Source organism: Primulina tabacum, chromosome 4 (assembly GCF_025594145.1).
Source record: "Primulina tabacum isolate GXHZ01 chromosome 4, ASM2559414v2, whole genome shotgun sequence".
NCBI lineage: Eukaryota > Viridiplantae > Streptophyta > Magnoliopsida > Lamiales > Gesneriaceae > Primulina > Primulina tabacum.
The window spans coordinates 48,636,795-48,663,225 of NC_134553.1; the positions used below are offsets into that span (position 1 = coordinate 48,636,795).

Genomic DNA, 26,431 nt, shown 5'->3' on the forward strand with positions numbered 1-26,431 from the left:
TCAAATAAAATATATACTCAACTTCTGTCAAGTGTCAATTGCTACATTCTCCAAATGAAACTTAGGAGTTAAAATTAGTCATTCGAACCAGATCAAAGAACTAAATCGAAATTCATTATTTGGGTTGGTTTGGTTATATAAATTCAATGGTTTGGTTGGTTTGGTTTGGTTTGGAATTTTATGAAACCGATGAAATTGTTTGTTTCGATTTTTTCATATCTAAAACTGAATTAAACCGTAGTTGAACACCTTTAGGTCAGCCTGCCATTTTGACTGATCGGATAATTCTCAACTCAACCCACCTATTTTATCGGGTGGGTTGTCCCCATGCCTGACAATCCTAGCAAAATTTATTATCTTTAAATGTCAAATTAGGCGGGTCGGACTGGACCACAACCCGCCATTAGGAGGATCGGAAAACATGCTATTTTGATGAGTCAAAAAATTATCAACCGAACTAGTTTACTTTATAGTTATATTTGTTATGTTATCCGTCACACTTATCTATTAGATGTGATGAAACATATCAGAATTTTATATTCAAGAATGGCTAGGCAAGTGAGAAGATGATCTACGAAGGGACACGACTCTAATTTGATTCATCATCTTGGGCTAATGGAAACATCTGAGTCACCAATTAACTTGTGTCAATTGCTACGTTATTAGATGTGTAAGCCAACTTTTAGGTAAAAAAAAAAAAACATTATAAACAAAAAGTCGCTTTCCCCCGAATAAATACCTTATTCATAGGGATATTCACTAAAAATTCGAGATAACTAAGTTATGACATCATTTTCAGATAAATTACTTAAAAGATATATAGTTCGTACGGCTTTTTTACGCACGAGTCACCAATCTTTTTGACCTAAACAATTAGCCTTAATTTACAGAAATCTAACTTTCTATTAATTTAATTTGAGTATGCAAACGCAGTCTAACGAGTATTGATATTAATAACATGTGTCTTTTCGGATAAAAATCGGTACAAAATATTCAAAATATGATACTGATATATGAATATTTCAATACCAACTATTTCAGATCTGATATTAATATATGATATTTAAATACACAAACAAGTATAACAAATATTGATATAATACGGCTGATATCTCAAATAATTTATAGTAGTAGCCATGTGGCTTCGTGAATGAGATAAAAACATTTCATTTTCATTATATATATAATATATAATATATTTGTTTAATTTTGATTGGATTTGGTGTGACTTAAAAGGATTATGTCCCATCAATCAAACACATCATTTTAGTTGTTATCGTACTCATACCCAACTCAAAATTTAATTTACCTAAAAATGCTTACCTACATTTTAATAAACTTTTCCCCAAACTCAGTTACTTTTTTGTTTATTTATTAGGCAAATCTCATCCTCATGTTTGGAATAGATTTTTTATGAGACGATCTCACGAATCTTTATCTATGAGACGGGTCAGTCCTATCGATATTCACAATAAAAAGTAATACTCTTAGCATAAAAAGTAACACTTTTTCATGAATAACCCAAATAAGAGATATGTCTCATAAAATACGAACCGTGAGATCGTCTTACACAAATTTTTGTCACCAGAGTATATGTTCAGGAACATTTGTTGGTTATTTTAATATATAAACATAAATATAATATTCTTTCTTAAGATTTATTATATTCAACTCCCAATGGAATCAATTTTTAAAAATAATACAAAAAAATTAAAAGAAAAGAAGATTCAGCAGATTGGATGTGTTTTTTTTTATATTTTAAATATGTGAGTGAGCGAGTAAACGTCACGTATAATTTTGTATAAGAGCATATGTCAGCATGAGTCACCTATTTTAACAAGTGGAAAAAATATATAAAAGCCCGAGTTGAAAAACATTCTCGTCGCTGTCAGCAGAAAAACAACCCGTAAAATCTTGCAATTATATATATGATGCATATAATATGATAGAAAAAAGCTACGAAAAATTTGACATCCCATCAACAGAAAAAGAATTATTGATTTAAGAATTTGCACACAATTTTCTTCCATTGAAACGTTCAAATTGTGTCATTGCTCTCAGACGGCGGTACATGACAGGCGGCGCACAACACTACAAAAGGTGACACGATTGGAAGGGTTAATGCGAACCCAGTTGGAAGATGTTTACAAGAAAGAATGGTTTTTTATGATTATCCCATTTGAAGAATAATAGACCATAATCACAGTGATTATAACATGATCAAACTGTTGAAAAGATTCAATATTTTTTTGTAAAACCTATGCCGACGTATATATATTAGGCTTACGATACAGCTCGCATTTTTTCTTGGCTTTTTCTCTTTCATCGTCACCCCATTAAGTACTGATAGCTGAAGGTTGGCGGCGTATTTCTCTAACCTTCAAAGGGTCCTGTTTCTGTTTGTTTAAAGGCAGAAAATTTGGCCAGGGCCATTACTGCAGGCTCGATAAACGAATTTGTCATCAAAGCGCTACCGGGCCAGGTCAGGATTCTGTCTTTTTGATTAATCGGTACGTTTCCGATTCGATTCTTGCCCACCTTTTCTTGAAGCAAAAGTACAAAAATGGTCTGACGAGAGAGGAGTTTTTGCGTGATTGTTTTCTTTTCTTTTCTTTTTCGTTTTTTAATTTCCTTTCTTTGTCTACATTTCTGTCGGTACCTGCGTTGGGTTTGAGGATAAAACTGACCAGAATTTATGTGCGATGTGTCTTGCAGATTCTGCCCTTTTTGCTACTTGTCATAAGCATTGCGCATTGAACACAGCACCGATTGCCAGATGGTGAAATGCCCTTCACGAGGTTCAATCTCTCTGCAGTCACATTAATTTTAAACTCGGTAAATTGTGGAGCGATTGTTTTTCAGTTCGGAGTCATTGCTTTCCGTCATTTCCTATGCTTAAAGATTGATACCTATAAAGAAAATTATGGGTATGAATCTTTTTCTCGTCACTAAAACAACTGCATCTGAAGCTTCAAACCGTGGCCTAGAGAGCTTTCAGGGCTTACCCGTATTGGAATTGGCCTCAGTTTGCATCAACTTGACGTTGGTTCTTGTGTTACTCTCCATTGTGTCTGCGAGGCAGGTTGCCTTGTGTTTCGGTAGGATTCGACTTCCGAAGGAGAGTTTGAACGGCAATTCTGTTGCCAATAGCCAAAGAGGAGTTCTAATCGGTGAGGAAGGTCAGAGTGTGGTGATCGGTAAAACTTATAAAGTTTCACTCTTTTGTTGCTTTTATGTTTTGTTGTTGCATGTTTTGGTATTGGGGTTTGATGGCGTTGGTTTAATAAAGAAGGCTGCACAAGGGAGGGTTAAGAGCTCAAATTGGACTGTTATAGTTTTGCCTGCTGCTCAGAGTTTAGCTTGGTTTGTGCTGAGCTTTTCTGTTCTTTACTGTAAATACAAGACTGTTGTGAGTTTCCCATATTTGTTGAGAATTTGGTGGGTTGCATCTTTTGTTATTTGCTTGTGTACTGCATATGCCGATGGTAGAGGGATTCTGAGAGAAGGATTAGGCCACTTGAATTCTCATGTTTTGGTGAATTTTGCGGCCACCCCGGCTCTTTGTTTTCTATGTTATGCTGCTTTTAGAGGTGTCACTGGTATTCAAAAGTTTAGAAATTCTGATCTTAGAGAACCTTTGTTGCTTGAAGAAGAAGAAGCAGGGTGTCTTAAGGTTACTCCTTACAGTGAAGCTGGCCTTCTTAGTTTGCTGACTCTTTCTTGGTTGAATCCACTCCTTTCGATCGGGGCAAGGAAACCACTTGAACTGAAAGATATTCCTTTGCTCGCGCCAAAAGATCGGTCCAAGACCAACTATAAGCTATTGAATACAAATTGGGAGAAGTTGAAGGCTGAGAATCCTCTGAATCAGCCTTCTTTAGCCTGGGCCATTTTCAAGTCTTTTTGGAAAGAGGCAGCATGTAATGCAATATTTGCTGGTGTGAACACTCTGGTCTCGTACGTAGGTCCGTACTTGATAAGCTACTTTGTGGATTACCTAGGAGGAAAGGAGACTTTCCCCCATGAAGGCTACGTTCTTGCTGGAATTTTTTTTGGCTCCAAGTTGGTAGAGACCCTAACAACCCGGCAGTGGTATCTTGGGGTCGATATTTTGGGTATGCACGTAAGATCGGCTCTAACGGCTAATGGTCTATCGAAAAGGACTCAGACTTTCAAGCTCAGCTAGGCAAAGTCACACCAGTGGCGAGGTTGTTAACTACATGGCTGTTGATGTTCAAAGAGTAGGGGACTATTCTTGGTATCTGCATGATATATGGATGCTTCCTCTCCAAATTATTCTTGCCCTGGCAATTTTGTATAAAAATGTGGGCATTGCATCTGTTGCCACTCTCATAGCCACCATTATATCGATTATCGCGACTGTCCCACTAGCGAGGATTCAGGAAGATTACCAAGATAGGTTAATGGCTGCAAAGGATGATAGGATGAGGAGGACTTCTGAATGCCTCAGGAATATGAGGATTCTTAAACTGCAAGCTTGGGAGGATAGATACAGAGTGAAACTGGAAGAAATGCGAAATGTCGAATTCAAGTATCTCCGAAAAGCTCTTTACTCACAGGCTTTCATCACGTTTATCTTTTGGAGCTCCCCTATATTTGTTTCGGCTATCACTTTTGGCACTTCCATTTTGTTAGGGGGTCAGCTTACAGCTGGCAGTGTTCTTTCTGCATTGGCTACTTTTCGAATCCTGCAAGAACCACTTAGAAATTTTCCTGACTTGGTTTCAATGATGGCGCAGACTAAAGTCTCGCTTGATCGAATAGCAGGATTCTTGAATGAGGAAGAGCTGCAGGAAGATGCAACCATCACTTTACCCCGAGGCATTTCAGATGTCTCCATAGAAATCAAAAACGGAGAATTCAGCTGGGATTCATCTTCTTCAGTTCCAACCTTATTAGGCATACAAATCAGGGTGACAAAGGGAATGCGAGTGGCTGTCTGTGGTGTCGTTGGTTCTGGGAAATCAAGCTTCCTTTCTTGCATTCTTGGTGAGATTCCAAAAGTTACTGGTGAGGTAAGTCAGATTATATGAAATGCTAACTGAAGTATTTGTTCCATGAATTTAGTTGATTAAATCACTGCTGATGCTCCATGTGTGTTCATTAGGTAAGAATTTGTGGGTCTGCTGCTTATGTCCCTCAGTCTGCTTGGATACAATCTGGAAATATTGAGGAAAATATTCTTTTTGGAAGTCCAATGGATAAGGCTAAATACAAGAGTGTTATTCATGCTTGCTCTCTGAAGAAAGATTTGGAGCTATTCTCACATGGTGATCAGACCATTATTGGTGATAGAGGGATAAACCTTAGTGGCGGTCAGAAGCAGCGGGTGCAACTTGCCAGGGCATTATATCAAAACGCAGACATTTATTTACTTGATGATCCCTTCAGTGCAGTTGATGCACACACTGGCTCAGAATTGTTTAAGGTTTAGAAATCATTAGCATAATTTTATTTTTTTTTCTCTGAAAAGGGGGTTGGCCTAAATATCTGTATCATGTAACTGCAGGAGTACATACTGACAGCACTATCTGGAAAGACTGTGGTTTTCGTAACTCATCAAGTTGAATTTTTGCCAGCCGCCGACTTGATTTTGGTATTTTCTTCACTGTATCTATTAACGCACATGTGTAGAAATCACAAGTTGACATCTATGTGATTGGTTTTGGATCTTTTTATGTGTGTTTTATATTGATTACTCATCTAAGTCATGGATGAGAGCATATTTTTGATTGGTTAATTGAAAATAGCATAGTATCTTCTTGTCTCACATTTATCTCGTGGTAGACTGTAAAACGTGGATGGATAACTAGTTGTAGTTGTTGGAGAATTAGTCCAGCATCTTTCATGGATAATTGAGCTTCTCATATATGTGCAAATGGAGATAATGAGACCATCTTTCCATGTTCCATATAAAATGCATATCGTTTATCTTTACAAATTTATGCTTCTCAGAGTAATCATTGTGCTGACATCAAATGACGTGGAATAAAGATTAGTATTTGAACTATTCTACAAAGTAGGGATCAAGTTTCACTGCATTTCCCCACCTTTAACTTTCCCTTAAAAAAACCTTCCATGTATTATTAGAGAAAAATATATTCATCGTCTTAGAATATCAGGCAAGTGAATGGAGAGGCCAGCACATATAATCTAGTTATTTTATGATGGAATTTCAGAAATTTATCTGCTGATCAGTACTTTTACTTATTGATTTGTTTGTTTGTTTTAAGCATGGTACTGTCCAACAATACCAACGATCAGAAAATTAATGCGTAACGTGAAACTCACCAATCAAAAGTAACGGATAAACTGTTTAAAGGCAATAAATTAATAAAGGCAAGAGGTAAATTCACGATTCTTCTCTAATCAAGCATGCTATTGTAATAGGTTCTAAAGGAAGGCCGTATTATTCAAGCTGGAAGATATGAGGAGCTTTTGCAAGCAGGAACTGATTTCAGCACATTAGTCTCTGCTCATCATGAAGCTATTGAAGCCATGGATTTTGCGAGTCAAGCTTTTGAAGAACCAGAAAAAGACGATCCTCTTGATAGGTCTGTTCTCATGTGTAAGAAATGTGATTCCGTCGGTAGTAATATTGCTGGCATGGCAAAGGACATACAAGAAGGTGTTTCAGCTTCGGACCTGAAAGCTATCAAAGAGAAAAAGAAGGCTAAACGTGCTAGGAAGAAACAGCTTGTTCAGGAAGAGGAGCGAGAGCGTGGAAGAGTGAGCATGAAAGTGTATTTGTCGTATATGGCGGCGGCGTACAAGGGGTTGTTGATTCCATTGATTATTATTGCACAAACGTTATTTCAGGTCCTTCAAATAGCAAGTAATTGGTGGATGGCTTGGGCTAATCCACAAACCACTGGGGACAAGCCTAAAACCAGTAGTATGATGCTTCTTGGTGTTTATATGGCGCTTGCTTTTGGAAGTTCCTGGTTTATATTTGTCAGGGCTGTTCTTGTTGCTACATTTGGTCTTGCAGCTGCCCAGAAGTTATTTATGAAGATGCTCAGCACAGTTTTTCGCGCACCGATGGCTTTCTTCGACTCTACTCCATCTGGAAGAATACTGAATCGCGTAAGCGCTCTCCTACTTGATGAGAAATCAATTAAATAATTCGGAAAAAAGACTTTGCCTTGGTTCTTATTCTGCACTAGTCAGTGGCGTGTTTTAATGAAATAGATGATTCACTGCATTGTTGAATAGCAACAACTTTGTTATTACAATTACAACAAGAGACTGGTTAAGTAAGAGAGAGCTTTCGCAGTTCAGAGAAAGGCCGAGATGGATGATGAAAAAGGGTCTTTCTGCCTTTGTTAATCTTTCCCCTTTACACCTAGGTTCATTCCCTTTTCATTTGGATCCCTTCCAATTACATAATTAAAGTCTGCTTCACCCTGTAAATGTGTTGAAGGCTGAAGAGCTAAAACTCGATTGATCTCTCATATTATAGAATATAATAACCATCTTTTATATATGTGAAATTATTTTTAAAAAATATGGCAGTGAAATCTTTCCTATTGCTAAATTATAATGTCATATTAAATCTGATTCTATTGTTTTATTTCTAATAAAATGGTTTTTTATGATCTATCAGGTTTCAATTGACCAAAGTGTTGTTGATCTCGATATTCCATTTAGACTTGGTGGCTTTGCTTCAACTACAATCCAACTTCTTGGTATTGTCGGTGTGATGACGCAAGTTACTTGGCAAATATTGCTCCTTGTTGTGCCAATGGCAATTGCCTGCTTGTGGATGCAGGTAAGCAGTCGTACAATGTCATAAATTGTATTATATTCAACTTTGCATCTAGTGTAAAGCAATTGCATTTACGGATATGCCTATATCGCATATTGCAAGGAAACGCTAAGTTGAAACTTTTTTCTTCACACATGCAGAAATACTACATGGCATCATCTAGAGAACTGGTGCGCATTGTTAGCATCCAGAAATCTCCAGTGATTCATCTTTTTACCGAGTCGATTGCTGGAGCAGCTACAATAAGAGGTTTTGGCCAAGAAAAGCGATTCATGAAGAGGAATCTTTATCTTCTTGATTGCTTTACTCGTCCGTTCTTCTGCAGTCTTGCAGCTATCGAATGGCTTTGCCTACGTATGGAAATGCTTTCGACATTTGTATTTGCTTTCTGCATGGTTTTACTTGTGAGCTTCCCACATGGAAGTATTGACCCAAGTGAGTAAATCACTCCTTTTGGCTTTCAAAATTATTTCTTTCTAAGGTTCTATGTGACTGATTTAGTAATGGTGATTTTGGGAAATATTTTTCTTAGGTGGTGTCCATGGAAATTGTAGTAAATCATTTTCTTGTGCTATTTTCTCCATAGGTATGGCTGGCCTTGCTGTGACGTATGGCCTTAATTTAAATGCACGTCTATCACGATGGATACTTAGCTTTTGCAAGCTTGAAAACAAAATCGTATCTATAGAAAGGATTCACCAATACTGTGAAATACCCAGCGAGGCACCAGCAGTTATTGATGATTCACGCCCACAATCCTCTTGGCCACAGACTGGCACAATCGAATTGATTGATTTAAAGGTACACACGTATTGTTTTAGTCATGTTCTATTTGTATGTTTAAGATTCATAATATGTCGACTTTAAAACTTGTGTTTAAAAGCTGTCGGATTTATCCTAGGTTCGTTACAAGGAGAGTCTTCCTGTTGTGCTTCATGGTGTCTCCTGCGTGTTTCCTGGTGGGAAGAAAATAGGAATTGTTGGGCGTACTGGAAGTGGTAAATCTACCTTGATACAGGCCCTTTTTCGACTGGTTGAACCAGCAGGTGGCAGAATAATCATAGACAACATTGATATTGCGAAAATCGGGCTTCATGACCTTCGTAGCCGGCTGAGTATCATACCCCAAGATCCGACATTATTTGAAGGAACTATTCGAGGCAACCTAGACCCACTCGAAGAGCATTCTGATCAAGAAATTTGGCAGGTCCATTTTTTGCCTTCTTTAGTAGCACAACAAAATATTTATTACTTGCCTCATTTGACCTTTCAAAACCAAAGATGGATAAATGGTGTCTATTATTCTGTATTCAAATGACTATCTTTTTTGGTACTTATCTTTGAGATCATGTTATATCATTTCAGACTATTGCGTGCCATTCATTCTGTTTTTGTATCCTCAGGCACTTGATAAGTCTCAGCTAGGAGAGATAGTTCGCCAGAAAGAACATAAACTCGATACACCAGGTAACAGATTAGAATAAAAAATTTCTCCTGGTTCGTAAGATCCTGAGTATACATGAGGAATTAATCGTTGTCTTTGACATGGGCAGTTGTAGAAAGTGGAGATAATTGGAGTGTGGGCCAACGACAGCTAGTATCTCTTGGTCGAGCGTTACTTAAACAGGCTAGAATATTAGTTCTTGATGAAGCAACAGCCTCAGTTGACACAGCCACTGACAACCTTATCCAAAAGATAATAAGAACCGAATTTCAGGACTGCACTGTTTGTACAATTGCTCATCGCATCCCTACTGTTATTGATAGCGACCTGGTTCTTGTCCTCAGTGATGGTGCGTCAGTACCTTCATAATTTTCTATACATACCGTTTTTATGTCCATTTACTTAAGGGCAGATTCAAATGATCTTGAGAGGGGGAGACACGATGGGAAGGAGCAAGGTGGGCCCGATCAACTTATTGGAAGGTGAATCATAGTTTTTGGACAAAACTACAAATAAAAGTTGAAGAGAGCAATGAATCAACTCCCTCTCTGCTGAATCTGCCCCTATTTACATTTTCATTCTTATATTAGTATTAGCTTGACTATTTCTATACTTCCTATGCCCATTGTGATCTCGGAGTTCATAGTGTTTATCGATGGAATAATGATATATGAAAAGAGAGAATCCGCTTTCAGATTTCTGAATTCCCCTTGGATGTGTAGAATCCTACCTAAAATGGTATTACTCCTAACACCAACAGCATGCTAATTTTCCCATCTCATTGTATATTTCACAGGTAAAGTTGCGGAGTTCGACACTCCAGCACGACTACTAGATGACAAGTCCTCCATGTTTCTTAAGCTCGTGTCAGAGTACTCATCACGATCAAATGGCATGCTCGACTTTTGATCTGTTTATGCGTCAGACGTGAAACTAAGAAATAGAGCTGCTCGGTATCAAAATGCAGCTTTTCAAGCTGCCATCCCTGCTGCGTTCGCGCAAGTACAAATTCAAACTGCAGAAGAGGAGAGACAGAATCAAACCTTCGAAGGTGCAACGAGGGTGAGTCACTGTGACTGGCCATCGTGGGCATGATTTGTACATAGAATAAGTCTCTAGAGAGAAAGAGGTGAGGAAAAACTGACCAAAATGAGACTGCATCCTGCATTTTGCAAGTGCAGTAAATCTAGTTCTTTTTGCGTGGAATAAGTTTTGCAAATGTTCTCGTAGACAGACAGACACTTTTCATGTTATTATCCACTGTCCTCGTTTGAGCTTTTTTATGTATTCTAGAATTCCACTGTCTCTGTCTTGAATGGCATAAAGAAAAATTCCAAATAAAAGATTTCTCAAATTTGATGAATATACAACTATATGATACTGCTCGGTTGGTTGGATGAAATAACTAAATGATACATAATACCAAGCCTGGAAATTATATGCTATTTTTCCGGTATTACATAGTTTCCATGTTATGTGTTTAGGTATTTAATTAAATATTGAATATGTTTTGACCAAAAAATGACATATTAAAATAGATAAACTATCCAAAATACTTTTGATATTACTGACAAAACTAAATTCCACAAACGTGTTTTCAAATCATTGAATAATAATTAATAAGTAAAAATTTGTGTGAGACGATCTTACAGATCGTATTTTGTGAGACGGATTTCTTATTTGGGTCATCTATGAAAAATTATTACTTTTTATGTTAAGAGTATTATTACTTTTTATTGTGAATATCGATAGAGTTGACTCGTCTCACATATAAATATTTATGATACTGTTTTACAATAGACATACTCTAATTAATAATAACCAACGACTTCAAGGGCCCAAATTTAAACCCAGAGAAATAATTGGATTGATTCTCTTGGCCCATTAATCAGTGGCCCACGTTTGGTGCACGTGCCACATGTTCCATCACCATCACACTTTAGCTCATAACTAGCACAATTCCACGTGAAGCCATCTCAACAATTAAAATTAAATAAATAAACAGATCATAATTTCTCATTTAAAATTTGGTTTTTGAACTCAATGTTACATTTAACTCGACTATATGAACAGAGAGAAGACTAAAAATAAGACAAAATTTTGCGTAAGTTGAAAAAAAAAATTAACAATAAAATAAGTCGAACCGCGATACAAGATGTCGAGAATGAACTTGAAATCTTGGTTCATTACCTTCTAACTAAAAAAATCCAAAAACAAGATATCAGTTTGATTTTGGAAAATGGCAATTGAACTTCTTATTCATAAAATTGAAATTAATTTTAGCAATTATGAAGTGAGGAAATTAAACAATTGAAACAAATTATATATTTATATGTCTCTGTCTAATAATATTGATGTATGGGAACTATTATTTCACATGGCATCATCCACTTCAGTGACATACCCACTCACTCTTTTATTTATGCATTCTTTCCACATGCATGCATGTGAAATATCACCTATTATTTTGCATGTGAAATTATTAGAATTTTGTCATAATTTTGAAATAAATATGAGAAATATTAATAAAAAATGCACAATTTCCACAAAAAACACAAAAATTGTATATAAATTATATTTAATATTTTAATATTATACACACATACATGTAAAAAAAACTTTATATACCAACTAATTTGACTGCTGATCACAAATTCTTGCCATGTTTCCTGTCGGATTACATTTCAAGAAAAGCCAAAGTTTCCAGTCAATTTTATTTGTATCCACAGCTGTTAGTGTTACAGAGCCCAAGATCTCACGAATTATTGTTATTAATTATTTGTAAAAAAAATTAATCTTTGATTTATTTTAAATGATTAATCTCTCACTAATCATCAATCATTAAATGTTTCTCCCCATCTGTTTTCATAAATCATCACCTCAGTTTCGATTTCTGACATCACCTCACCAGCTCCATCATCAATCTTGATGATTCTTGAAATCGAAAAAGATGGTGGAAAATTAAGAAAAGAATCGAATTGTCATAGAGAATTAAAGCAAAATGAAGTTGAAAAATAAGTTTTTCTTCTTTTTGATGCTTTTTTGCACCTGTTTTTACGTTCTTTGTCACGCTAAGGTGGCGGGGGCGATCGAATCCAAATACGAATCTTCGATTCTGCTGCAGCTTAAAGCAAGTCTTTTTGATCCATTGGATGAGCTTAAAAACTGGAAATTGGAAGAAAATGCATCGTCTAGTAGTTCAGTTCACTGCAGCTGGACTGGAGTGAAGTGCAACTCCGATGGTTTTGTTGAAAGTCTTGATCTTTCTCGCAAGTATCTTAGTGGCAAGATTCCTGATGAAATCCAGGGATTGAAGAGTTTGAATTCTCTTAACTTTTGCTGTAATGGGTTCGAATCGCAGTTGCCGAGATCTTTGTCTAATCTCACTGAACTTCAGTGGATCGATCTGAGTCAGAATTCTTTTGTTAACCAATTCCCCGTTGGTCTTGGAATGGCGCCCGGATTGGTGGCCCTCAATGCTTCTGGAAATAACTTTTCTGGTTTTCTGCCTGAAGATCTTGGAAATGCAACTTTTCTCGAGAGTCTTGACTTGAGGGGGAATTTCTTTGAGGGCTCCATTCCAATAAATTACAAGAATTTGAGGAGATTAAAGTTTCTGGGGCTTTCGGGGAACAATTTGACAGGGAGGATACCGGCGGAGATCGGCGAATTGGCGGCTTTGGAGACTGTTGTTCTTGGATATAATGAGTTTGAAGGTGGGATTCCTGTGGAATTTGGGAATCTTAGTAATCTGGTGTATCTTGATCTGGCAATAGGCAATCTTGGAGGGTCGATACCTTCAGAACTGGGAAAACTGAAGAAGTTGAACACCGTTTTTCTATACAAAAACAAGTTCGAAGGCGAGATTCCACCAGAGATTGGGAACATGACTTTCTTACAGGTTTTGGATATTTCAGACAACATGTTATCTGGTGAAATTCCAGCCCAAATATCGGATCTTGGGAGCTTGCAGCTTTTGAATCTGATGTCGAACCGGTTATCAGGTTCGGTTCCTACTGCCATCGCAGGATGGACTCAATTGGAGGTTCTTGAGCTCTGGAACAACTCGCTATCAGGCCCCTTGCCTAGAGATTTGGGCCGACATTCGGCACTCCAATGGCTGGATGTTTCATCAAACGCCTTTTCAGGTCCTATTCCTTCGAATTTGTGCAGTAAAAGCAATCTAACTAAGCTGATTCTATTTAACAATGCCTTCTCTGATTCAATTCCCTCTAGTTTATCAACGTGTGAATCATTAGTTCGTGTCAGGATGCAAAATAATCATCTTTCGGGCACAATACCCGTTGGTTTTGGCAAGCTTGGCAAGCTTCAACGGCTTGAGCTTGCAAATAACAATCTCACAGGCCAAATTCCATATGACCTTTCAACGTCAACTTCACTTTTTTTCATTGATTTATCAAGAAACTACCTTCAATCTTCTTTAACTTCTTCGATTCTCTCCATTCCTAATCTCCAAACATTCATGGTCTCGGGTAATGATTTGATAGGAGAAATCCCAGATCAGTTCCAAGACTGTTCACTTTCTGTGCTGGATCTCTCCTCAAACCACTTCACTGGAAGCATTCCAGCTAGCATTGCTTCGTGCGAGAAATTGGTAAATTTGAACCTTCGAAACAACAAGTTAACTGGGCCTATTCCAAAGCTAATTGCTAGCATGCCTTCATTGGCTATCCTGGATCTGTCGAACAACTCTCTGACTGGAGGGATACCTGAAAATTTCGGGAATTCTCCAGCCTTGGAAATGCTTAATGTTTCTTACAACAAGCTGGAGGGGCCTGTTCCTGCGAATGGGATGTTAAGAACAATCAATCCTGATGACCTTGAAGGAAATTCAGGTCTCTGCGGTGGCGTGCTTCCACCTTGCCTACAAAATGCAGCAGATTCATCGAAAAAACAAGCCCTGCATAACAAACACGTTCTCGGAGGATGGCTGATAGGAGTTTCAACTCTTTTAGCTGTCTTCCTAGCAGGTTTTGCATCTCTCTATGTGTACCAAAAATGGAGGGATGGGAATTGCTTTGAAGAAAGATTTGAAACCGGCAATGGGGAATGGCCTTGGAGACTAATGGCATTTCAAAGACTTGGTTTCAACAGCAATGACATACTAGCTTGTGTCAAGGAATCGAATGTGATTGGAATGGGAGCAACGGGTACCGTTTATAAAGCTGAGATACAGCGATTAAACACCACTTTTGCTGTCAAGAAGCTATGGAGAGGGGTAACAGATATTGAATTAGGAGGCAGCGGGGATCTTCTAGGAGAGGTCAATCTTTTAGGAAGATTAAGGCATAGAAATATTGTAAGGCTGTTGGGATTTCTCCACAATGATTCCGATGCAATGATCATTTTCGAGTTTATGCAAAATGGAAGCCTTGGAGATGCTTTACATGGAAAACGATCGGAAAGGTTACTGGTGGATTGGGTTTCAAGATATAGTATAGCCCTTGGAGTAGCACAAGGGATCGCTTATCTCCACCACGATTGTCATCCACCTGTTATACACCGAGACATTAAGTCGAATAACATATTGATTGATTCCAATCTCGAGGCAAGAATTGCTGATTTTGGGTTGGCCAAAATGATGGTTAAAAAGAATGAGACAGTATCAATGGTTGCAGGATCATATGGTTATATAGCCCCTGGTGAGTTACTAAATTTGTTTCCTTCTGTTTTTATGCTAGATAACATCATTTTGCAGTCAAATTAAATAACGTATTCTCATGTTTTTCTTGACAGAGTACGGATACACGTTGAAAGTAGACGAGAAGAGTGATATTTACAGCTACGGTGTTGTTCTGATGGAACTTCTCACAGGGAGGAGACCGTTGGAACCTGAATTTGGAGAATCTGTAGATATTGTCGAATGGATCCGTAAAAAGACTCGTGAAAACAAGCCACTAGAAGAAGCTTTAGACCCCACTGTAGGAAATACCAATCACGTTCAAGAAGAGATGCTTTTAGTTCTAAGAATTGCTATACTTTGTACAGCTAAACTACCAAAGGATAGACCCTCGATGAGAGACGTTTTAACTATTCTTGAAGGAGCTAAGCCTCGGAGAAAAGGTGGCAGCTGCACAGAAGGAAGTGCTGCTGATAACAAAGACAAGCCAATATTCACTGTCTCACCTGTAAATGGCATTCTTTGAGTAAAATAATTACATGTTGCTTTTCGGCCGTAGTTGTTTCTTGATTCTAGCTTTTACCAAGATCACGGAGGTTCTGATGTTTTGTTTCTGGACTTGGAGGGATATAGGTTGGGTTCATCTTGCAAATAATATAGTAGTTCATCTTGTAATACCATTAATTCAAATTTCAACCATCAGGTAAATATTGCCTAAAAACATGAAATAAAATGAGAAACACAACCATCTGGCCAACAGCTTGAAACAAAGTTGATTGCACACTTTTCATTCATGGAGATAGAATTTAGCAGCTTGTGAGTGTATAAAGATCAAAACTCAATCACGATATGTTACAATCTAACAAAAGGTAACCCGACTATATATACCTACACAAAAAGATCATCACTTCCGTGTTTTGTCAAATGAGTATCAGTAAGGTTTAAAAGATATCAAAACCAAGAAAGAAATGTGCACCAAGATCTTCGTTGAGTATAGAGTTTCTTCATCATCTTATAATCGTGTTGACAAATGTGTCCTGTTATTTTCACGGGACTTCGGAGCTGTCACCAAAAAGGGGAATGAAAGGACACGTAAACACAAGATAACATCGAGCGGGCATGGAAGAATCCGCACAAAAAACCTAGTTCATACCAAGTCCATGAGCATCGGCTGTCCTCGTAATTCTAAGTCTTTTCACAGAGCTTAGAAACATCCTGATACAAAAGACAAACCATAAGACCATCAGATTTAAACATAATGTTGATTACCTAGCACCCGTGCTTCGGCACAAAAAATTATTTTCAGTGATAATGGTATAACTTAAATATGGTTAAGCCATACAACTACATGTTTCAAGTACTATACTATACATGTAGCCACAGAATCGGAGGGGCAATTGTCTTACTAATTGCACCAGCTTACAACAATTGTAGGACAGAGCATTAGCAGTATACAAAAGTTGTATCTGGTGTTAGCTGCTCAACCCAGATATCATAACCACGTAACAGCCCGCATATCATGTTTCTACCATCATGTGACATATACCGACACACACGATCATAGGGGCATTTGTTGCAGTGATATGTCTACTTTATCGGTTAATTGTCTATACTACAAGAGTGGGTGAGGATTGTTATACAACAACAGCTGTAAAATAATTAGAGAACATGTAGTTTTAAGACATCTTACTCCCAAGGGACGTCACCAACAAGCATCCAATCCCCTTCTTTATCTTCATATGTGAGCATAAAGTCGGACAAACCACCCAATAATCTTGCAGGTCCTCTTGCTTGCTCCTCCACTTTTGATCCTAATAACAGTAAAACCATCGGTTGGTAATTTAACAGAAGTGAGAGATCACCATATGAGTGTTGAAACTCAATAAAGAAAATACTTGAAATTAAAACTTCCGACCAAAGCTGGCACTTTTATACACTTACATACGAAAATTGCTTCTAGGATACAAATTTAGTAAGATTCTATCCAATTTCCAGCTTCAGTAAGCTTGGTGATTACCCCTAAAATCATTACCCATGTAAGAAAATAACTAGTAAACATTTATGGCGGACCGAGTACTAGAATATACATAAAGCTCATAAATACATTTTCGTGGTATAAATGATAATTGGAACCCAGGAGTCAACATTGGATCAAACAAAAACAGTAACTCGCAAGCTTTTGGAGAAAATGATTAAAAAAATAGTAATACTTTATCAGAACAAATGAAAGCATAGAAAATTACGTCTTGCGCCGACTCCTGCATTGAAACTAAACATGTTGTCGATTGTCTGAGCTAAAGTCTTGTAGCAGTCATGGGAATTCATGTCTACTTTTCTTCCAATAGGGAACCCATCCATGTTCACCTTCACCAAAAATGAAGCTTTTAAGGGTCGTTTTTGCTTCACAAAAGAGCAGCTCCGGCTGCTTCCAAAGTCGGTATTATCCACTACATTTTTCCTGCTTTTACATTTATCAACAGCCGGATTAAATTCTTCGGTTTCTGGCGATTTCGTATGATATACCGAACTGTTCACTCTGTGAGTTCTTATAGGAGGCCATCCCACAACATGACTGCTGCAAGCAAAACTCACATTAAAAGAATAATTCCATTAAAGGAAACATATGAGACATCTTTGAATCAGTTGCACTGATACAATACAGGTGTTTCCTATTAAATCGAAAACTATCAATATTACACTAATTCCCTAACTATCTAAGAATAAATTCCTAGGATAGAAATAAAATAACAAGATACGCATAACAACATCATCAACAACAAAAGTGCAAGGGAAAGGTTACTCCAAGAAACATTTAATGGCCTGGTCGGGTGCCAATTCGCTTTAAAATCCCTTGTGCCGAAAAACCAGACATTTCTTGTCGAGAAGTATATCGCTTTCTATTAGGTACGGATCCAGGAAGTTCCAAAAGGGAATGATGCCAGTCAAGGCCATCTAATACATTGCATATAAAATTGTTTAGAAAAATTACATATAAAATTTCGAATTTTTTCATTGCACTTTCAAAAGATAGAATAAATATGATATAATTTACTAGATTATGCAAGAATCAACTGATACAAAAAGTTCTTAGCGAAACATCATAAAAATCGAAATCACAACATATATAAATCAAACGATCTTCACCATCTCTCATGTAAAGCACTCCATTCAGACAAAAAAATCTGATCTTGCAAAGCCAAAATCTTAACATCCTAGTATCTAAGATTTCGCTTAAAATAAACTTTGATTGACAGAAATAAAAATAAAAAGTTTCAATTCAAAAAAAGATTATACCTGACTCCAGAGCGGCCTGGAGGTGAAGGTGGTTCAGCTGTTCTTTTGGTGACAGAAGAGGAAGAGGAAGATGATGATGAAGCTACAGATGAAAAATCCCTAGCAGTAAAAATTCTTGCATACTGATGATACCACTGACCCGCCGCCGGCCCCAAAGACTTGGTCTTGAACTTTCCACCTCCGCCGCGAGAGCCCGCAAGACTAAGTCCGAGGCCCAAATCCAGCTCAGAGTCATCCATGTACGAAGAAGATGCCTCCGACGACATCACGAGAACCTTAAACTGAGCCACTTGAAACTTCTCCGCCTCCGCCGTCTCCTCCTCCCTGGGAATCTTGTTCTTCACGAAAAGATTCAGTTTTTACGCAAAAAAAATAATTAAGAATCCTTTGAAGTTAAACGAAATGTCGAGATTATTCGGTTTCTTTGGATTTTGGGTGAAGGAAAAGAAAACTGCGGAGAGAAGGCATAGAAGATGGAGTGGGCCCCGACTGTCGGCTTAATGCGCCTCAACAGAATACAATTAGTCCCTTTTGAGTGGGGCCCACGATGGTACGATAAAGCTGCTTGTATTGTACCGACAAAGAGCAATCAGCTTTGGTTCTTGCCTTGTACTTCCAGCCTCGACTGACACCGTTTCTCTCTTTTTACACACAAAAAAAATATGATTTTATCGGAAGGAAAAATTAAAGAAAGATTTTTTTAAAGAGATTTCGTATAATTATTATAATTAATTTTACTTTTCAGTTAAATTAATTTATTAAAATAATTTTTTTATCATAATAAATTACAAAGATATCCTCAATCTTTTAATCTTTATTTATCATCAATTTTTTCATCTCAAAATCTGTATTTTATTATCTCATCAATTCTGTGTGTACGGAGGTGGCCGTGAAACATATCATTCCTATTTCTTTAAACAAGATCAATTTATAGTTTGTGCTTTGAATATTATAGAACTACATGTTGGAGAATCTCCTATGCTAAGCCAATTCATCATGTAGATAACCAAATAGATTGGTTGATTCCAGAAGAAGTTCAAGGAAGGGTTGTTCTACCTCCATGTGCTGAGGAGATCATGTGGAAGACCACGAACAAGAAGGATATGATCCACGTGTGAAATATCTTGTATGCGTCATTGCTCTACATGTCGTTCCAGTTGACATAATAAGAAATGTTGCAAAAATTCTGCTCTTATTTTGACTTGACTTGATTATGTTTAGAATTTTTTTTCGAATATGATTATTGCTTCACTAGGATTTCGTTTTTTTTATTATTTGATTTTCGCAATTTTTCGAATAATCTTATGAAATTCCATGCATTTGGACACAGAGTGATGATAATTTGAGATAATTCTTTTGACGGGTTGTATTTTTATGCATTTTATTTTTTTAAGGTTTGTTGTGCATATTCATAAACTGTTAGTATGAAATAAGGTAGAGACTTAATTGAGACTATCAGATTTTTTGTTTGTATTTGTATAAACTCACATTGATGTAATTATTACGTTTCATAACCATGGTGATTGATGACTCTGTTTATATTATTTTGCATGAGAAAAAATCGTAATTAGAATATTATAACCTTGGTGGTTTCGTATGTACTAATTCAAACTAACAATTTGTAATTTTATTAAGATATGTTTATTGATATAATTAAGTAGTATTAGAAATTTTAATATATTATAAATTAAATAAACAAAACAAAACAAATGTTAAATCAACCTATTATAAAAAAAAAAATAACAGATAATTAAACAAATGAATAACGAAAATGAAACATGTGTGTTCATAAAAAAATGATGTTTTAGGATTTTTTTAAAATATATAAGATATAACACAAAATGTGTAATAAAAAAGATCATTTTTAAAATTATGACTTTGAAATGGATTAAAATAATCAATTTCTCAAAATTAAATTGCTCCAACTAATATATAAAAAGGAATATATATATATGTATTTCCTAAACTCATACAACTATATTTTGACCATAAACATGCGTGTATTAGCTCTAACTCGAACCTTTTTAATTGTTTAAATGTCAAAACATTACGCTTCGATTGTTCTTCTAACACAAGAAATCATTGTTTAATTTCCAACAATCTTCATCTTAGTAATTGTACGTTTTATCATCTATAATAGTTAAATATGTAATCGCTTTTTGAAAATTAGACGAATGTTTTAAAATTAATGATAATGTTGCAATTCAATTCAATCATTTCAATCGTCACCCTAAAACTTCATTAGCAATCAGTTTTTGGGTATAGATTCAGATAAAACGATTTTATCGTGTTCGAAAATAATCTAAAAGATAAATAAAAACTGGGACAAAAGAGGCATCATACACCGGGACCCGTGGGACCCAATTACCAAGTGGACTAGCCACCCGATAGGAATGTGGGGTCCACTTAACGAATCTTTTTGTGGTAAAATAACGTAAGGCGACGGTAAAGATCCACCCAACCTACAACCTCAATATAATTTATTTCTTTATATAATATATCTTATTTTTAATTTTTTTTTAAAAAAATAAAAGGTGTATTTGATAAATGGATTTGAAATACACCGAGTTCAATTATATTTCTAATGTTAATAATAAAATAATATATCAAATTTTAAATTCATATTTTATTTATTTGTTTAAAATTACACAAAATGACATGAATTTAAAATGACATCATTATTGATTGATTTTGAAATTCATCGTAATTAATACAAAACACTGCATATACATTCAAAATATGGATTTAAAGTTCATGGTCTTATTTCTATAAAACAACAAAAATATATTTATATATATTTGAAATCCATGAACTTGAAATTTATCAATCCAAACACATCCTAATATAATTTATATTCCCCTATATTGGGAAAATTTGTAAAATAACATCGGTCAACTATTTAATTAAAAAATGACCTCATTATGTGTATTTCAAATACACATGAAGATGTGATTTTCATAATTAAATAGTTGACCGAGGTTAAAAAACAAAATACCCCAATTTTTATATTTCAAACTTACATGTAACATGAGTGGAGTTCAAATGATAAGATCTCGATCTGGTGTTTTTGTGGCGATCAATGAGTGGGATTAAACCTCGTCGCTTCGTCTCTCGGTCACTACCACAAGCCTTTTGCAGCCTCCAAGCCATTTTGATCATAAATATATTAGAAAATTATCAAGATGATGTGAAATGAAATAATACAAGATGAATCTGAAAGGATAAATTTGAATTTGTAGATTTCGATTATATTTTAATATTAACAATGAAACAATAAATGAAATATTAAGTCCATAACTTACTTTTTTAAACATTAGTTACATAAAAATAAAATGAATTTCAATTGTCTCCAGTTATTGAGTAAACATGAAATACATCATAATTAACATAAACACTTTATAAACATGGAATAATGAATTTGAAGTTCATGATCTTGTATATCTAATATTACAAAAAAAAAACATTTGAAAATATTTGAAATTCATTCATCCAAACACAAGATAATTGATCCAGATATAGGGGTGGGCATCTTAGGGATCCGACCTGATCGCCGCATTTTTGTTCGGGTATTGTGTGCCTATACGTTGGTGAATTTTCCGATAAACCAAACCGGACTATTTTTTTTTAATCGTGATAACCTTAATAGTTTAATAGAATAGGTCTTTAAAATTTTTTTTTAAAAAAAAAAATTATACTTGATACTCCCATGAGAGCCCGGGTCATATGGGGCCCGGGTCATGGATGGCCCGATATATTAAATGGGTATCCCAAAACAGGGTCAATCTACATGATAAATTCTTCTGAAGTCGGGCAGGTGGATGCCCAAGACATCTTCTCTCCGAGCTACCGGAAGCCCGGGCTCTCATATGAAGTCCCAGATGATTTCTACCCAGGTATCTCGATAACAATGTCGCACTCGATTGCAAAAGCAGGTAAAATCTTACCTCGATAAGCGTTTCTGACAAAATCCTACTGATGTGACACGATGGAGAATTAGGACGGCGTGACAGGAAGTCAACATCTAAGATTACAAGTGGCGTAGGCACTGAAAACAAGTTACTCATCACCTTCTTTTCTATAAATAGCATGTATGTTTTACATTTGAGATATCAGACATTCTTGTTTCTAAATTCTTGGCATTCACATATATTGCATTTATCCTTCATCTTCACCTGCTGAATTAAGCATCGGAGTGGCTACGCCAGACACCCCTCTGGCACTCATTCACGAGTTCTTTTCATTCTCTGCAAGTCACATTGGAAGCCATAGCTTATAGATATACCTTCATCACATATATATCTCCTTGCTTATTTTTCCTCAAATACAACTCTCATAATCATCCGATGAATTGCCTCCAACCCTGCTCACCCGATTCACCTGGATATCATCAATACTGAATTGCAGACTCCACATATCATCACCGATTGAAACACATGAATCTAATTCTTTTTGTTGTTTATACGATGTACTCAGAAGTCACCCGTGAAACCCGATCCAGAGGTGGATCCAAACATGCGTTGTTGTGGTTTCAATGGATCTATGTCAAGATCTTAAATCTGGTGAAGAACTGGTGTACCTTCAATGTATGATTATAGCACACATATATCTGTATATCATAATCATAAAAAGAAAAATTTGTGGAAAAGGACATGAAAATTGAGTTGGGAGCCACATTCAAAATGGCTTTAACACCAAAATTAGTGAGATTCTCATCATATCATATCTTGTCTAAATAAACGCTTTTAAAAAAGATGGTAAACTAAGGCACCTCGAAAATCACACAATGACGAGTCCATGTGACCATGTGTTAGTGTTCCAAAGTACAGATACGCACCTCTTGAAATGAAAGGAAAAAAATACGCAACCAAGAGGAAACAAGGATTAGTTTCAAGACAAAAATAGGAAACGAAACGGAAGGCATTTGCTTCGGTTGTTTCATCAAATGCCACAGGTTCTAACACAGGTGTTACTTCATCATATGCCACGGAAACCATTGGTTCTTAAGCGGCTGCTGTTGTCGCTGCCATTTTGGTTGCTGCACTCTTCCAAAAGTCCTTCCACCAGGCCCCCCTCTGCCTCGCCCTCCTCCGCCCAATTAAGAAAACTAAAAGCATCAACATGTTATCAAAAAACAATAGCCATATGTTAGAGTAGATGCCCTGCAAGCCAACTGTTGGCTAGGGATTTTATTGACTCAAGTGTAATAAACAATCTTTATTTTAATATAATTCATTATTTCATGGTTTGTTATTTCTATATCTGTATACCCATGTTATCAAATATAGATAAAGACCTTGATTATACTTTAATACAAATGAATCGTAATTCGATGTTGAAACTCGTTTGTAAATACTGTATGATCTAAATTCGTTCCTAGTCGATTCAGCCGCCTAAAACCTGGAAAAGGTCGCTTGAGCTCGAGACTAGCATCTGTGATGTTGTGTACTGCGTTTCTTAGTAAGGGCATAGAGATGTCCAAACATGCAGATGGGTAGTCATATGATGATTATACCGAACAACCCTCCCTCGGACTTTCCAAGTGGTTATCATTCCTCGAGAGGATAAGTCCGTGGTTATGATTGTACACCATTAGTCCTTACGACCCGGGACAACACTGAGGCTCTATATGCTAGGGCTGTGCTTTGACTCGTTTACCGGCTCCAGGAGAGTCATTAGGTGGCGAGGTTGGGTACAGTTGCGACACATATAGGAGCCAGTGCATTATAGTCGGGGATTCACCGCTCACCTACGGGTGTGGATATCCTATGTGATCTAACATAATAATAGTGCATGGAATCTCTGGCCAGAGTATGAGATGTACGTTGGAGAAGGAGTTCTCCAATAGTACACGCGATGCCACTATTACAGTTATCACATAGTTATCGAATTAATATGCAACCCTCGATGAACCAATGGTTGCAAATTCGATCGGGATATTTGAGATAAAGGGACCATATTGTACGTTGATCATAATCGACTGGTTCTTGCAGGCACTATCAGTGATACCTAGGGGATCATGGGGCGATGCTACTAGACGCTCTTACCATGATCCGATGGGTGCAATCAGAAATGAGTTCTGACATTCTTGATCAAAGTGTTGATGAAAAGAATGGGGCTAACTAGGATAAGCCCGAATAAAGGATTTTGTCCTGAATCACAAAGAGTTGTGAACCCACAGCTAGCTGTATCCCTGAACCATTGAGGGTCACACAAGTACTGGATTGTTTGTTCCCGTTGAGAGAATAAATTCAAGAAGTTGAATTTATATTATATAGTAAATTCAAGGAGTTGAATTTATGATAATTAAATTTTGAGAGAATAAATTCAAGTAGTTGAATTTATAAAATTTGATAATTTAATTTATTAAACTCAAATGTTGGGTTTATTAAATATTAAATTTTGGAGGTGATAAAAATTCAAGGAGTTGAATTTATAATTTAAATAATAAATTCAAGTGTTGAATTTATAATGTATTTAATATATTAAGCTCAAAAGTTGAGTTTATTAATTAATTAAAAATTGGTGGGTAGTATGTTTAATGGGCTTGTAGGAGTACAAGTCCAACATAATAAATAATTAAAGTTTTAATGGGCTTTGATTAAATTAATTAAACTAGTTGGACTAGCCCAATTAATTAAATCAAGCCCATTAATGTTAATTATGTAATTAGGTTATTATTTTATTATAAATAATATATGCAAAGCAAAACCTAGCCCACCCCACAACAAGACCTTACGTAAGCCTCCACTCGAGAATTGAAAAATCGGCCAACCCTTTTAAGAGAGAAAAAAATATTGAGCCGTCTCTCAAAAATAATCTTCTCCTACGCAAAATCTCTTTCCCATTCTCTAGTGCAATTTGAAAGAGGAACATACTATCTAGTCGTGGACTTGATAGAAGGATTTCTTTGAAGAAAGTTCGTAGGGAATCATCAAGAGCCAGATCTGTAATACCGGATCGGTTGGTGTCCAAGTGAATTAAATTCACAAAGGTATAATTTCTTACATCCTATGTATGTTTTGTTTTGCTAAATCATACGAGCGCCTAAAGCAAAATTATTTTGTTTTTCAAAATAAAATAAAATTTTTAAATCTTCCGCTGCGTTTGGGCGCGTAGAAAACCAGATCCAACAGTGGTATCAAAGCGCGTGCGGGGCGGCGCAGCGTGCGGAACGTCCGCACGCTGTGCGCCGCCCTGCGCGGCGCACCACGCGGCGCAGCGTGCGGAGCGTCCGCACGCCGCGCGCGGCGCCGCCCGCCCCTGTGCGCACAGGTGGCTGCCACTGCCCGAAACGTTCGGGCAGCGGGCGGGCAGCGGGGGCGACTGCCCGGGATCGTCTCGGGAAGCGTTCTGATTGGTGGGCTTGAATTGTTTGGGCCCATGGTGCAATTTTCTGATTTTTCAAAATTTTGGGTAAAATTGATATTTTTGAAAATTGGTTCAATTTTTTTAAAAAAAAAATTTGATTTTGGAAAATTAATAATTTTCTTGTAAAATAAATAATTAGAATATGATTTTAATTATTTATAGTAAAAATGAGTTTTTATAAGAAATCAATTATTATTGATTTAATTGAAAATTAAATAAAGGAGTTTATTTAATTTATTAAATTCTTAAATAATTGTGGTGGTTAGTGATATAATTATTAGATATATGATTTATCAATTAATTAAATTGTTTAATTAATTTGATGTTAATATTTGATATTAAATGCATGAAGGATGATCGAGAGCCTTGACCAATGTGTTAGGTGTATGTTAGGATATTTTACTGTTTTATTCGTTTTTTAATATTTGATATTGTTAAAGTGGGCCTGGTTTATGGCCCGTTCCCACCCCATGAGATGTATCTCTTATGTGTCATGGCTATTTAAATGTAATATTAGAAATAGTGGGAGATCAAGACTGGAAGATGGTGGGCCCGATGATCAAGACGAAGACATGTAAAATATTGGAAGCTCTTGTAATAGTTGCATTTGCATCCCTGCATTCACCTAGGTTTGGACCAGGATCCATGTATGGCTCACAGGATCTAATAGTGTTGGCGATCGATCATCCTTATTTATTGTTAAATGTCATATTATGATATATGTGATATATAGTAGTATGCATGTATGTATATTATTATATAAAATAGTTGCATGAATCCGGCAAACATACAAACTCGTGGCACGCGATTTTAAATTGAAATGATGAGACAATTTTAAAAATTAAAATCCCTCATTTTGAATATGATTCAAAATTTATATCAAACCGAAAAAGTA

The 26,431-nt window shown here is 36.3% G+C and overlaps 3 protein-coding genes across 4 annotated transcripts; 2 read left to right on the forward strand and 1 right to left on the reverse strand.

Annotated features, from left to right (window-relative positions):
- The first annotated feature begins 2,001 nt into the window (after positions 1-2,001).
- LOC142543651 (ABC transporter C family member 5-like) lies at positions 2,002-10,516 on the forward strand. The gene is given in 13 exon segments (XM_075651035.1): positions 2,002-2,510; positions 2,716-4,144; positions 4,146-5,036; positions 5,129-5,449; positions 5,531-5,617; positions 6,412-7,107; positions 7,628-7,792; positions 7,930-8,224; positions 8,376-8,590; positions 8,691-8,996; positions 9,193-9,256; positions 9,343-9,582; positions 10,030-10,516. Coding segments are annotated over 12 exon segments (4,614 nt in total). The 5' UTR covers positions 2,002-2,510; positions 2,716-2,923; the 3' UTR covers positions 10,143-10,516.
- Positions 10,517-12,058: 1,542 nt separating this feature from the next.
- LOC142543652 (uncharacterized) lies at positions 12,059-15,466 on the forward strand. The gene is made up of 2 exons (XM_075651036.1): positions 12,059-14,896; positions 14,991-15,466. The coding sequence occupies exons 1-2, from the start codon at positions 12,235-12,237 to the stop codon at positions 15,398-15,400; spliced, it is 3,072 nt and encodes a 1,023-aa protein (XP_075507151.1). The 5' UTR covers positions 12,059-12,234; the 3' UTR covers positions 15,401-15,466.
- Positions 15,467-15,695: 229 nt separating this feature from the next.
- On the reverse strand, positions 15,696-18,758 carry LOC142543653 (auxin-responsive protein IAA12-like). Of its 2 annotated transcripts, none has more exons than XM_075651037.1 (5): positions 18,169-18,758; positions 17,118-17,449; positions 16,565-16,685; positions 16,028-16,089; positions 15,696-15,936 (listed from the first exon to the last, which is right to left on the reverse strand). In XM_075651037.1, exons 1-5 carry the CDS (start codon positions 18,432-18,434, stop codon positions 15,887-15,889), a joined length of 831 nt encoding a protein of 276 aa, XP_075507152.1. In that variant the 5' UTR covers positions 18,435-18,758; the 3' UTR covers positions 15,696-15,886. The 2 variants fall into 2 exon arrangements, with proteins under 2 accessions (XP_075507152.1, XP_075507153.1); XM_075651038.1 differs by having other exon boundaries at positions 17,118-17,446; positions 18,169-18,757.
- Positions 18,759-26,431: the final 7,673 nt, after the last annotated feature.